This window comes from Lepisma saccharinum, chromosome 3 (genome assembly GCF_977018435.1).
Source record: "Lepisma saccharinum chromosome 3, izLepSacc3.1, whole genome shotgun sequence".
Taxonomy (NCBI): domain Eukaryota; kingdom Metazoa; phylum Arthropoda; class Insecta; order Zygentoma; family Lepismatidae; genus Lepisma; species Lepisma saccharinum.
In genome coordinates this window covers 105,768,323-105,781,815 of record NC_139231.1, presented here as the reverse complement: position 1 = coordinate 105,781,815, position 13,493 = coordinate 105,768,323, and the positions used below count along the sequence as shown (strand labels likewise).

At 37.3% G+C, this 13,493-nt stretch overlaps 1 protein-coding gene across 1 annotated transcript; it reads right to left on the bottom strand.

Annotated features, from left to right (window-relative positions):
• Window positions 1-3,954: 3,954 nt before the first annotated feature.
• Window positions 3,955-13,125, bottom strand: LOC145985938 (uncharacterized). Its single transcript, XM_083120077.1, has 6 exons — window positions 13,068-13,125; window positions 12,034-12,162; window positions 11,207-11,305; window positions 10,570-10,683; window positions 9,112-9,228; window positions 3,955-4,058 (listed from the first exon to the last, which is right to left on the bottom strand). The coding sequence occupies exons 2-6, from the start codon at window positions 12,157-12,159 to the stop codon at window positions 3,990-3,992; spliced, it is 525 nt and encodes a 174-aa protein (XP_082976203.1). The 5' UTR covers window positions 12,160-12,162; window positions 13,068-13,125; the 3' UTR covers window positions 3,955-3,989.
• Between the last annotated feature and the right edge of the window lie 368 nt (window positions 13,126-13,493).

The window sequence follows — 13,493 nt, the reverse complement described above, 5'->3', positions numbered from 1 at the left end:
CACACGTGATGTACTATGCTGAGTGCAGGGTGGTACTGTTTGCAAAAATATATCATTGATTGTGCTATCATTATCATCATTATCTACCGTCGCCTGCATTTTATTTATGAAGAAATGGGAAAAAATTAGATTTAAATTTGGATTAGCATACAGCAAATTATTGGTTAAAACCATGAAGCGTTAGGTTTGAAGTCTTGCAAATCTCATTGCTTGACAAAGGAAACACCAGAACCCGCACTACAACTCCATTACGACGAAATAACCACGTCGTAAATCTCACATTCTCCATTTCCGAGGCTGGATTGTCAACGTCCCTCGGAAGACGACAAAGAGCTCCTCGAGTCGATCCTTCGGGGACAATGGGGGATGCTGAGGAGGACCAGAAGACGCACGCTCCGCCATCTCACGCCCTCTCGAAATCTTGCAGAAACAGCGAACCATGAAACCCGCCATTTGTCGCCTTTCACTTGCGCAGAGGTGGTCGAGGACATTTTTTTGTGTACGTCAATGCTCACACAAGTAGTTTTCCGGCGAAAGGGACCTCTCAAGCACTCCAAACCGCCGCAAAGCCAAAAGACATGCAGGTGAGGATATGCCGTATCCCTCCCCTTTCGGAAATCTTCTCATAAAGTACAACCACGTCACCTTTTATACCAGCGAGGCCCCTTTCTTCGTCGTTATTCAAAAAGTACTCTTGTGAAAGAGCCATACACGTTAATTGATTGGTTGTGGTAGCGTTGTATTTGGCCGTAAGCGTGCAACAGTCCCGTGGGCTTGTTGGAATATATACGACACCTCTTACTGTGTCTCCCCCGAAAAAAAAAAAGAGAGCCCCGCAATTTGCATTCCCTTGTTTGAATGGCCACCGGCTTTTATTTTGTCCCGGGAAGGATTATTGCAAGATCGCCAGCCATTAGCCATTCACTAGGCTTCCCGGAATTGTCTTGCGGACCGATGCTAGTTAACGTGGAGTAAATCAAAGTCATGGAGGACTCACTCCCCAATGGCCCCTTCGTTAAGATCGCCTTGTGGCCTAACAGCCATGCCGCCGTTAACATCAGTCGGAGCGGATTTGCATGCTGGAGGGCCTCGCAGTGGGGAAGCTCGTGAATTCGTCATGGATCTTCCAACGAACGAAGAGCCACCACTCTCAGCTTCTCTGGAACGTTTGGACCGTCAACACTTCTCGCATGTAAAGAACAGGCTGCTAGTCTCTACATAATCGGCAATGATACTTTAAACTATAAAGACAGACTGCACTCGTTATTCATAATACCAAATACAAGGATCGCTATTGTTGTCTTAACGATTCAGCTAGCACAAGAAGCTTTCGTCTGGATAAAATAACTTTAATTGTAACACATCTCACGCCTTGTGCCAACAAGATTTACGAAAAATAATGAGTATCTTACATTTACTTTATTGGTATATGTTGAGTGTAAGTAAAAATATAGCAGGTTTATAAATAGTGCGAGAGATATCATAGAACATGAAAAATTTGATTTGATTTTTGTCATTTAGCGTCGCTTTTCCGCCACTTTTCGCTAATAGCGACAATGAGGATGATTGATGATATTATGAAATTGATGTAACACCCATTCCCAGACCGGAATTCGAATCCGGGACTCCTGGCGTCGTAGCGTGCTGTGCTTACCACTCTACCACGTTGAACATAAAATAATCGTTTAATATTTTATTATCAGGTTATACTCCAAGCTATAATCTCTCTATCGCTGCTTTCTCTCTCTCTCTCTCTCTCTCTCTCTCTCTCTCTCTCTCTCTCTCTCTCTCTCTCTCTCTCTCTCTCTCTCTCCCCCTTCAATTCTTTACCCACTATTTTCTCTCTCTCGCTAATATCATCTTTTGTCTCTTTCCACTTTCCCCTATCTGTCATGGGTACCTGGGGCAACCATGGGGGTTAAAGATGGTCGAACCGTAGAGTTGTGATCACATCACCTCCACAAAGAGTGAATATGTCAGATCTTTCCAGTATCCATTATAAACGAATAATTGTTGTTAAAACATGTTTATTTTAGTTGTTCGGATATTTCTTGTGTGGGCTATTACCCACCCTCGCCCATTCGGTAACGCCGCTAAGTAATGATCATTTTATTTATTTATTTATTTCAGAAATTGAACGCAACAGGTATATTACCCATTAATGGCGTTCATTATACAATAATTTTGTGATAACATTATTGAAATATTGCACAGATGAATGTAGTATATAGACAAAAAAACATTTAACAAACATATAAATCTTAGGTTCTATCGTAATTTATGTAATTTTAGTATATTCCTTTTCAAAATTGCGGTCGGGCAAAATAAGTCCACATTGTTTTCACTTTTGATGTGATCATTAAATGTTTTACACATATTCCAAATTGGGGATATTGTCACAGCATTGGTTCTATTACGACGGAGGCTGAAGAGTTGCGTTCTTGGTCGTAATTTGCTTGAGGGGACGTAGAAGTCGAGCTGTGACAGGGCGAAAGGAGCTTCAATGAGATTATTTAAAATTTTGTGGAGGAAAATGAGCTGATGCATTATGCGTCTGTTGTTGAGAGTTGTTAGGTTAAAATATCTGAGAAGGTTCTCACGGGATTCCATTTGAGAGTATATACCGTCTAGTTTGTACTTTAAGTGTCTTAAGAATTTACTTTGAATTTGTTCTATTTTGTTTATATCTTGCTGGGTTTGAGGGTGCCACACTATGCTTGCGTATTCGATTTTCACTCTAACGTAAGCATTATAGAGCATCATTAAGCTTCCGACATTTTTGAACTCTTTGCATGTACGCATTATAAATCCCAGAAGTCTGTAAGCCTCGTTTGTTACAAAGTTAACGTGCGCGTGAAATGTAAGTTTAGAATCAAACAGAACTCCTAGATCTTTGATTGTTTCTACTGGTTTTAATTTTTGTTTATTTATGCAATAGTCGTATTTTATTGATGTAGTGTTTCGAGTATATGACATTTGGTAACATTTTTCGCTATTTAAGATTAGTTTGTTGCTTTCGCACCATTCCACAAGACTGTTTATGTCCGCTTGTAACTCGGTACAATCACTGTAACTGCAAATTATTTTGTATATTTTTAAATCGTCCGCAAAAAGTAGTATACCCGATTGATTGAGATGTTCGTGAAGATCATTTATGTACATGAGAAAGAATAAGGGACCAAGGTAAGAGCCTTGGGGAACTCCGGATGTAGCTTCAAATTCATCGGTAGTATTTCCCTGAAACGTGACGTACTGTTTGCGGTTTGTTAAGTAGGATTGACACAATTGTAACATCGGATTCGATAGATTGTATGATTTCAGTTTTTCTATTAAGATTCTATGGTTTACGGTATCAAACGCTTTCGAAAAATCTGTATATATTACATCTACTTGAGCTCCGCTATCCATCGCGGTTGCGATGTGTACATGCAGGAATAGTTTTCATATAATAATTACGAGATAACATGGTAATGATCTCTACGGACTTCTAACCCATAGCACTTACGGGTTATCTTCTCGGAGGTATTCTACAATTCAAATGTAGGTCTCATGAAATCATGACCTAAGGAACAGAGTTCGCAGTTTCATAACATAAGAGTACACAAAATTTCTAAATATTATCACCGACACATGAAGGTATAAAATGTAGCTGAGAATTCGAAATGGTAAACACAAAAGCGCCTCATTCGGTTTTCATTTAGTTTGCTTCTTCTTGAACGGTTCAGACTCAACTACGTACAAAACATGTCCAAATATCTTGTGTACTTTATATGGATCCGAATACACAAGATTTTGCCAATCGAAGGGTTGGATTTCAAGCATACATGTGAACCTATACACCCAATTTACCATAATAGTTTTAAAAGGTTAAATAATAGATTGGTAGCATTTAAGACTGCTTTTTATTTCCGACATTAATACATTTAACTTTTGCTTTGGAAGCCGAAAGCATGGCTCATTTTGAATGTAATTTCGTCGGAGTACCTTTCCTAAAACGGCCAGTATGCAGCCAGTCTTATTATCTCGTCAAAAAATTCCAAAGGTACTTTGTGGAGTAGCTGCAGAAAAACAAAAAAAAAGTGATTATTTTTATTTTTCAAGAGATAAAAATAAGGTATGAATGTGTGTCAACTAGGCTACATCACAACCAGAAAAAAATGTATTTCAAATAGGTGAAGTACTTCATTACTTCATTTATCAATCGATTCGTAACACGTTTAACAAGTATATGTGATGGGCAAGAAAGAATTAATAGTTAGAAAGTCAGCTAAATTCACGTAACTAACTTAGTAGACTTTAATCTTTCAGAAGAATACTAATATATTGATTTGTTGTTTTAAGTCTACTTTATCCACAGAGAGGCTAATCGGGACTGGACCTACAGTTTAAGTGGGATCCGAAGCACTATGTGCCTCCACCGGGTATCGAACCCGGGACCCCTTGAATACACGGCGACGACGCTACCACTGCGCCATCGGGGAGGCACTAATAATAATATAGCAAAGGGCGAAAGAGAGAGAGAGAGAGAGAGAGAGAGAGAGAGAGAGAGGATATATGGGAGTTAAAATATCAAAACTATATTCATGTAATGAACCAAATAATTGTTTTTATAATATTTGTTGTAAGTAGATTTGTATGCCTATTGTTATTTCAAATATAATACAAACTGATGCATAATATCCCTACCGGGAATCGAACACGGGGCTTCTTGATTACATAAGTAATGGAAGCGATTACGCTATAGTGGACTTGGAAGTTCACTCCCTACTTTGCTTTAATCAATCATATGCATAACAAAAGGTGTGTGATGAAGTAACACATTTTTTATATTTTTCTTATTTTTACACCACTTTAGGCCACTTTTTGTTAATTGCACCGATGAAGATGAGTGATGATTTGATGAAAGGGTAATCACAAAGAACAACTCCAACTTTGGTGATCAAGTGTGGGCACTGTGCTAATTAAGCTTTTTCCTTGGGGGAGGGGGCGTTTTTGTGCTTCTATTTTCAGAGGCAGTTTTTTTCCTGCAAATTCTATATGGGGACTTATCTGTTACTAGTCACTAAACTAAATTGCTTTGCGGTTCTAAGTACCTTAGAACATTGGTTCTAAACTAGGTCATTAAATCTTATGATAACATTTACACGTAATTTAGAAACACTCAGCAGATGTTTTTACATTCTAAAAAAAACCTAACTCATACACAAAAAAAGGAGCTTTGGTACTAGTATCAACGAAAACTTGACCAAATTTCTATTGCCAAGTTCAAACTTAACGTCTGTCTAACCCAGCTACAAGTTTATTGTGAACACTTTAATACATGTTCGGTGAGGTTGGTCATTTGGAGTATGGTGTCCTCCACAAGGCTGCACACTTTTCGGCTGAGAAGTCTTTGATGACTTGACCATTAATGGACACGAACGATTTTTCAATTGTGTTTGTTACATAGTTAAAAAAATTGGCGTTTTAAGTCCACTTTATTCACAGTAAGGTTAATCGGGACTGGACCTACAGTTTAAAGTTGAATCCGAACCACTATGTACCTCCACCGGGCATTGAACCCGGGTATCCAAGAATACGTCTAGAGATGAGGAAAAATCATAGGCGTCTTCTGTCGGGAGGGGTGGGGTCAAGGAAATTTCTGCCTCCTCCTAAAATCTCCAAAGGGGGTGGCTTGCCTTCTGTCCATACCCCTCCGCTATCTATACTTAAAAGGTAAAGTGCTCCCCTGTGCATAGCACCACGCCATGAAGGCGTATAGGGGGTGTGGGGGTAACGCCCCACACTTTCTTGATCCGGTCGTGAGTGGGGATGATGTGATCAGCATCACGCCCCTGACCGCCTTTACCCCCCAGGGTTTCCCCCAGGTACCCATGTTGTTCGACGCTGGGTGGGCACCGGGGCCACTTCCATCATTAGATACTTTCAATTCTAAATGTATATATGAACTAACTAACTAACTAACTCTCTAGCCTTCTTAAACCCGAAAGTTCATGGCTGCAGCAACACAGGCCTTCCATCTTTTACTATCTTGAGCAAGTTCTATATACTCTTTTCCATCCCTACCGATTTCCCTTAGGTTCATCTCAACATTGTCCCTCCATCTTCGTCTTGGCCTTCCTACAGGTCTCTTCCCATCAGGTTTCCCAACAAGAATCCTGTAAACTCCTCTTTCCTCTCCCATTCGTGCCACATGGCCTGCCCACCTAAGTCTTCTTGATTTAATTATTCTAATAATATCTGGACATGAATACAAATTATGTAGTTCTAAATTATGTAACCTTCTCCACTCACCTGTCTCCTCATCCCTTTTAGGTCCAAAGATTTTCCTAAGGATCCTATTTTCAAATACTCTCAATTTATGTTCCTCTTTCAATGTAAGGGACCAAGTTTCACATCCATATAATACTACAGGCAAAATTACGGTTTTGTATATTTTAACTTTTAGTTTCTTAGATATTAAACGAGAAGACAAAAGTTTATGAAGAGAGAAGTAACATGCATTTCCTGAATTAAGCCTACTTTTTATTTCCTCTTTAATATAATTTTCATTTGTTAATATTACTCCTAAGTATTTGAATTTGGAAACTGGTTCAAACGAGTTGTTATCAATAATTAGATTTTGATTATTAACTAACACTTGGTTTCGGCCTGTAAGCATATATTTAGTTTTCTCTTTGTTAACTTCCAAACCTATCTCTTTAGCAGTTTTGAAAAATATTTTAGCATTATTCTTAATTGTATTCACATCATCCCCCAGTAAGTCTACATCATCTGCATATGCTAACATCTGAGTCACACCATTTAATTTTACTCCTTCGTTAGTTTCTTTTACCTTCCTAACAGCATATTCTAAGGCAAAATTAAAGAGCAATGGAGATAATGCATCTCCTTGTTTTAACCCATCATGAATTGTAAATTTGTCAGACATATTAATACCTACACGAATTTTACTTTCTGTTTCACTGGTGCATATTTTTATCATACTAACAAGCTTTTTAGGTATTCCAAACTCTACTAATATATTATATAATTTCTCTCTTTTGACCGAATCGTATGCTTTCTTGAAATCAATGAATAGTTGATGGACATATTGATTATATTCCCACTTTTTTTCAAGTGTCTGTCTAATGTGAAAAATTTGATCTGTAGTTGATCTGTTACGTTTAAATCCACATTGATAATCACCTATAATTTCATTAGCTTTTTGGGGTTAGTCTTGTTAAAAGAATGTTAGATAATATTTTATATGTTGTTGAGAGTAGAGAAATTCCACGGTAATTATTGCAGTTCATTTTATCACCTTTTTTAAACACAGGAACAATTATGGATTCTTTCCACTGTTGAGGGATTTCTTCTTTATTCCATATTAAACAAATTAATTTATGAATTTGACATATTAATGAATTTCCACCATATTTAATTAACTCAGCTGGTATTAAATCAATGCCAGGTGCTTTGTTATTCTTTAGCCTTTTAATAGCATCTTTAACTTCAGTCAAGTTAGGTTCTGGAACTAAAGGTTCTGCTGTGTGGACTTCATTTACTTCTGATTTATCTCCTACATGGACATTTAAAAGGTCATTAAAGTAGTTCTTCCATCTATTTAGAATATCGCTTGGGTCAGCTAGAAACTCACCGTCTTTATCTTTTATCAAGTTTACTTTAGGTTGCCACCCCTTTCTAAACTCATTTACACCTTTATATAAATCTCTGATATTTTTATTTTTGCTGTTTGTTTCAATTTCGTTAATTTTGCTTTTCAAGTAATCTCTTTTTTTACTTCTAAACGTGCGGTTAACTTCTCGCTTTATTCTATTATAATTGCTTAGATTTGTATCATCAGAGTTATTTAACCACCTAAGTCTAGCCTGATTTCTTATTTCTATTAGATTATGACATTCATTATCAAACCATGGCTTACTTTTTCTCGGTTTATGGTATCCTATACTTTCTTTAGCTGCTGATTCTATTGCATTACGTATGTGCTCCCAATTCTTATTTACGTCTGTTTCATTTATATTTTCATCATCATTTAAATCCTGCAAAATATCAAATCTATTTGACAGTTTAATTTGGTAATCTTTCTTAATTCTTTCATCAGTAAACTTTCCTGTATCAAATTTTATAACTTTTAGATTTTGTTGCTTATGATTTAACACTGAGAGTCTTTCTCTTAATTTAGCAATTACTAAATAATGGTCACTGGCACAGTCCGCACCTCTATGTGTACGAACGTCAATTATACTAGTATGTCTTCTCTTATCAATGAGAATATGATCTATCTGATTATGAGTATGAATATATATGTAATTATATATATATATATATATATATATATATATATATATATATATACACACACATACGCACACACACACACAGACTCCTCACAAAAAGTTTGGAATATTATTGCTTGGCAATAGGTGATAGGCACGGTGGCATATGTCGGTGAAAGGACGAGAACGTCCAAACTTTTTGTGAGGAGTATATATATATATATATATATATATATATATATATATATGTGTGTGTGTGTGTGTGTGTGTGTGTGTGTGTGTGTGTGTGTGTGTGTGTGTGTGTTTGTGTGTGAGTATATATATATTATACATACATGAGGCATTTCATGTGAAAGTGCCCCTAAACCTAATTTTTTTAAAAAAATACAATTATCCTATCTTGTGAGTGAGCAATCTAAAATTTTCTGTTGGATAAAAATTCATGTATTATGCATAATTAATTTAGAAGGTAGTAGGTATTTTTCATATTGTTCGTTTATTTTAACTTTTTGGTTTACCTCTGTTTTCTATTGTGTCCCAACCGTGACACAGAAAAACCCTCAACTCCACTAGAATATTCAAAGCTCAATTACCTTCTCTCTGTCTTAAATAATTTATTTTCATAATTTGACAATTCACAGAAATAAAACTTAATTTCTTATTAAGTGACACCGTCTGTCCCACCGTGTATATATGTGGGTTAATAACCTTACCCCTTCAAATATTATGTCGACGTCGCTGGAAACCAACATCAGTTTGGTTAAATTCGCATCCTTGTTTACCGGTCTTTAGCACACTTATTTAGAAGGAAAATGATTTATATATAACTTACATCGAAGATAATTGCAGCAATATTCCCCAAGACTCTGCCATTCTGAAAGAACATCTGTTGAAACCGTTTCGTTGATTCCATCAGCCTCGATGTATAGTTGTTCAGCTTCTCGTCGGGCTACAGGAAATGAAAATGTAATACCAAAAGCAAGATAAAAAGAGGGCAAAGTTTTGTTTTAAGTATATTTCGTGCTCAGACAGAATATAAAAATTTTAAAAGTCAATTCTTGTTAACGTCAAGATCACGCGTTCTGCTCTTCAGATATTTGGTTCAAAAGCAGTACATACAACCATACATATTTATAACCAGCACATTGTACTTATAAAAATATAAAATACATCAATATCAATTGAACTGAAAAAATGTTTCATATTTCGCAGCTTTTACATTTTCGAGATTTCTCCAATAATAATAATAATAATAATAAATGTCAGAAGTGGTTGTCGTGATAAGATAGTTCCGTAGCTCTATCAAAATATGTTATCATGCATTACGTAACCTACCCTAACCTAACCTACCCTGTACTCAGTGGCGGCGATTAGATTGGCATCCCATTTTAAAATTTTCTATAGTTATTGAGTAGTAGTGCATGTTTGACGCATATTTTTTTAAAGGTAGTGATTGTTGCTAGAACTGTTTCAATCATTCCCATTGGCTGGTAGCTTTTTGGGGGTTGTAAGTCTGTGGTGGTTAGGTTAGGCATGTTGGGTTTGGTTAGAAGAAGACGACGAAAATGGTTGTAGCAGCATTACCGACCAAGAAAAAGTAAATAAACGACCCATTTTTGAGAAATTGGCTACCAAAATTTTCTTTACACTTCCTTCAATTGTTTTTTTACCCTGACATATCGTGTGAAAGAATTCTTCAAGACCTTTCCAACGCCGTTTGAATCACTTCTATAGGTGGCCAAATTGTCGAAATATTGCAATTTAAAGTTATTAGGAGTAACATGTTTACAAAAATGGTCAAAATCGCACATTATGCACTCCTGTAATTTCTGAAATGCAAAAGACATGGATCTGCATGTTTTCCTACTTCAGGTGCCTCTTCCGGAATACAAAATTTCAAATTAATCCAAAAAAATGTGAGGTTGAAAATTGCCTCTTCATTAGCTGATTTTACATGGAATTGCCCAGGTAATCTACCTGTAACAGTCTCCATAACAGATATATAGACAACGTCGCAAACAAACTACACGGAGATTTATTTGAATGCTATAGATCAGATGTTATTTTCTTTTCAAGATTTGGAATATCGTAGAGATTTCTCGAAAAAATATTTGCCAAGATAAAGTTTTGTAAAATATTTCCTTCATTCCAATAACAATAATAGTATAAGAGAGTGAAGGAGACAGGGCTGGAATGAGAAGCGAAAACATGCAGCCACTGACTATAAACAAGGGCGGTGTCCTGAAGAATTTTGGGAATAATCCTTTAGAGAAATATAGATTCAACTCACCCCAACAGAATCCACCAACTCTTCATCAAATTTCATCAGAATTACAAACGTGTCCGCCATAGAACCGAACAGTCTCAGCATTGTGTGCACATTCATGAATACTGCTCTGCCTAACTGTGAAAAAAAAATACTGATGAAGCGAATGTGCATGCAAGGGGAGGGCTGATGGGGCTGCATCCCCTTCGAAATAAAATAATACGTAAAAAATTAAACGCTATAAAGATACGTTGGGGGAAGGGTAGGTGCTAATTTGTTTTGGAAAGTGCTGAATTTAAAAATTAAAATAAATATTTCTAGAAGATTATCTAACTTGGAGCCACCTAGGTGGCCAAGGACTCGAGCCCTGACAAGACTGTTCTAATGGACCCGCAGACCCTGAAGTAAAGAAAGGGGGGAATGATGCCTCCCTAAAAACAGTTGTTTTAGTACTATTCGTATATTCATATTTTATACAAATATTAGAATATTTTTATGTTTAAAAATGTTCTGCAAAGAATATTAAATAGACCTGATAGTTATAGGTTTTTGGAACATCGAATTGAGAGACTTTTACAGAACGCCATACAGACCGGGTCCAGGCAAATTTGAATTATTCCAACTGCAGCAAAAGAGGAGAGAAGAACGATTCGTAACATACCCCTATAAAAATCCGCAGTATCTCGTAAGTTGTCATAATGGTCCTCTTGTCCCTTCCAGAAGGCAATAATTTATTTTCAGCCTCTGCATTGGTCGGTTCCTGAAAATAATGATAAACTATTAGGCAATTTCATTTGAGACGAGTACATTCTGGAATAAATTGTTTTCTCTGCGCATATGTGTTTGTGTGCGTGCGTGCGTGCGTGCGTGTGTGTGTGTGTGTATGTGTGTGTGTGTGTGGGTGTGTGTGTGTGTGTGTGTGTGTGTAAGTACCGGAACTCATGCTCTAGGAATCAACACTGGACAAGCCAAGATGCTCTCTGCCGCTTAGCTGTGAATAACTGTGAGATTATATAACCCTTGCTCCTTCCTCCAAACAGTAAATATCCAGAATAGGTACACTAGTTACTAAAAGAGAAAAGTTGAAGTTAGTATATATGGAAGAACTAGCATAAGTTTAAAAATGCAGTAAAAATTTAACGATATAAATATTTATCCCGTGTGTGCATGAGGGCCTCCGTGGCGGAGTGGTTAGCACATCGCGCTACGACGCCAGGGGCCCGGGTTCGAATCTCGGCCTGGGCATGGATGTCTGTGAGTGTCCATTCATCAATTTCATCATGTCATCCCCATCTTCGGAAATTAGCCAAAAGGTGGCACAAAAGCGAAGTAAAATACAGCAAATCAATCAATCAATTTTATGCATATAGCAGTTACTTAAGTTTAACATGATTTGTGATATCCTGAGGACACATAAATAATTTAATCTAACATTTCTCTATTAAATATATTTTCCTTGTATAACAGTCCTGTTAGGAAATGGCTCACCTGATGGATAGCGTCAGCCGTCGAAGAGTATTGGATCCCATGCAATGTTGCGGCTGTAAGTTCTAGGACAAGGGAGCCGCACACTAGACAGACTGCAACGACACTCAGTTTCCACGTTGAGCACATGTTCTGCAAAGTCAGAGAGAAACAAAAAACATAAGGAAAAGAATTGTAAGCTCAATATTTATATAGACTTTGCCTTCGCGCGTAAGTTTGAAAAAGTTTTATTATATTAATTCCAGAGACACTACATGCATTTTAAATTCCCCCTGGCAGACATTTGCAGAATCATTTACAGTAGAGCAAGAATCACACAAAGTGGAGCAGAGAGAGAGAAAGGGAGAAGTACAACGAGAAAGAAAGAACGAAAGATGAAGACACAGGGAGAAACAAAGAGAGGGAAAGAAAAACAGAAAAAACGGAAGGGAGAAAGAGAGGGAGAAGGGTAGAAACAGAATAGCAAGATAGCTTTATGCACATCGTAGAATTGCAAATATTCACAATCTCGGACATTGTTAAAGTGATGTGATTAGCACAACTCTCCAATAACCTTTACCCCCAGGGATGTCCTAGGCTTGGTAAATCCCAGAGCCACCCCAAACATGGACATTGTTGGAAAATTTTTCCTCCTGAAATCACCATTCCCGGGAATCGAACCCAGGTCTCCCGCGTGACAGTCAAACGCCCTACCGAGTGCTGTGTGCATTACCCTTGTGCGTACATGTGTGGGTGCACACACCCTTCCATCCACACACACTCACACTTGCAGAATATCATAATGCTTAAAAAATAGAATACATAAGATAAAACATGAAAAAATAACATTGATGTGAGTAACAATTACATACTACTTAGTCATTACCATGTTAATTGGGTGTGTTTCTGCAACGAGAATTGAAAGAATAACTTCAGGGAAGAAGAGCAACTTCTACTCTGGCATCAGACAATTAATTCCCTTAGAAACACACAGGACATGAGACAAATGCACAGCTCTTACAGAGTTCCAGTACAAGGCTCTCCCTTGCGACACACACCTTTCTCTGGTGGCTTCTGGCAGGCGTAGGAACAAAGCGACAAACACTTCTGGGTGTTACCTAACTGCATCCTGATCTAGAATGAGAGAAGTTTGCCTGTGATGACCTCCGGAATTACAACAGACTATTGTTCTTCGGGTGCTCTACTCCCCCCTCCCCCTTCTTTTCCTTCGATATTACAACGTCTCACGTTGTATTAGCATATGGAAGGTCACTATTCCCTATTCGCCATACAAGTTCACGCGTCACTTACAGGTGGTATTAAATAAACTACAATGCAGTGCTCTGTAGTGCTCAATGAAAAATGATATGGCAACTTTATTTTTAATAGTATTTTAAGGTTTCGCAGTGAGGCAAATTTTCTTCAGCTAGATTTTTTTAATCATATTTAAACAAATATTCTCAAAGAATGAGTTGAAATTATTG

What these genes read in the sequence shown, in the direction of transcription:
- LOC145985938 (XM_083120077.1), bottom strand. Translation starts at nt 12,159, where the DNA reads ATGTGCTCAACGTGGAAACTGAGTGTCGTTGCAGTCTGTCTAGTGTGC. An exon ending in CGGCTGACGCTATCCATCAG is followed by an intron (nt 11,306 to 12,033) that starts GTGAGCCATTTC and finishes CATTATTTTCAG; the next exon opens with GAACCGACCAATGCAGAGGC. An exon ending in TTGCTGCAATTATCTTCGAT is followed by an intron (nt 4,059 to 9,111) that starts GTAAGTTATATA and finishes GTTTTTCTGCAG; the next exon opens with CTACTCCACAAAGTACCTTT.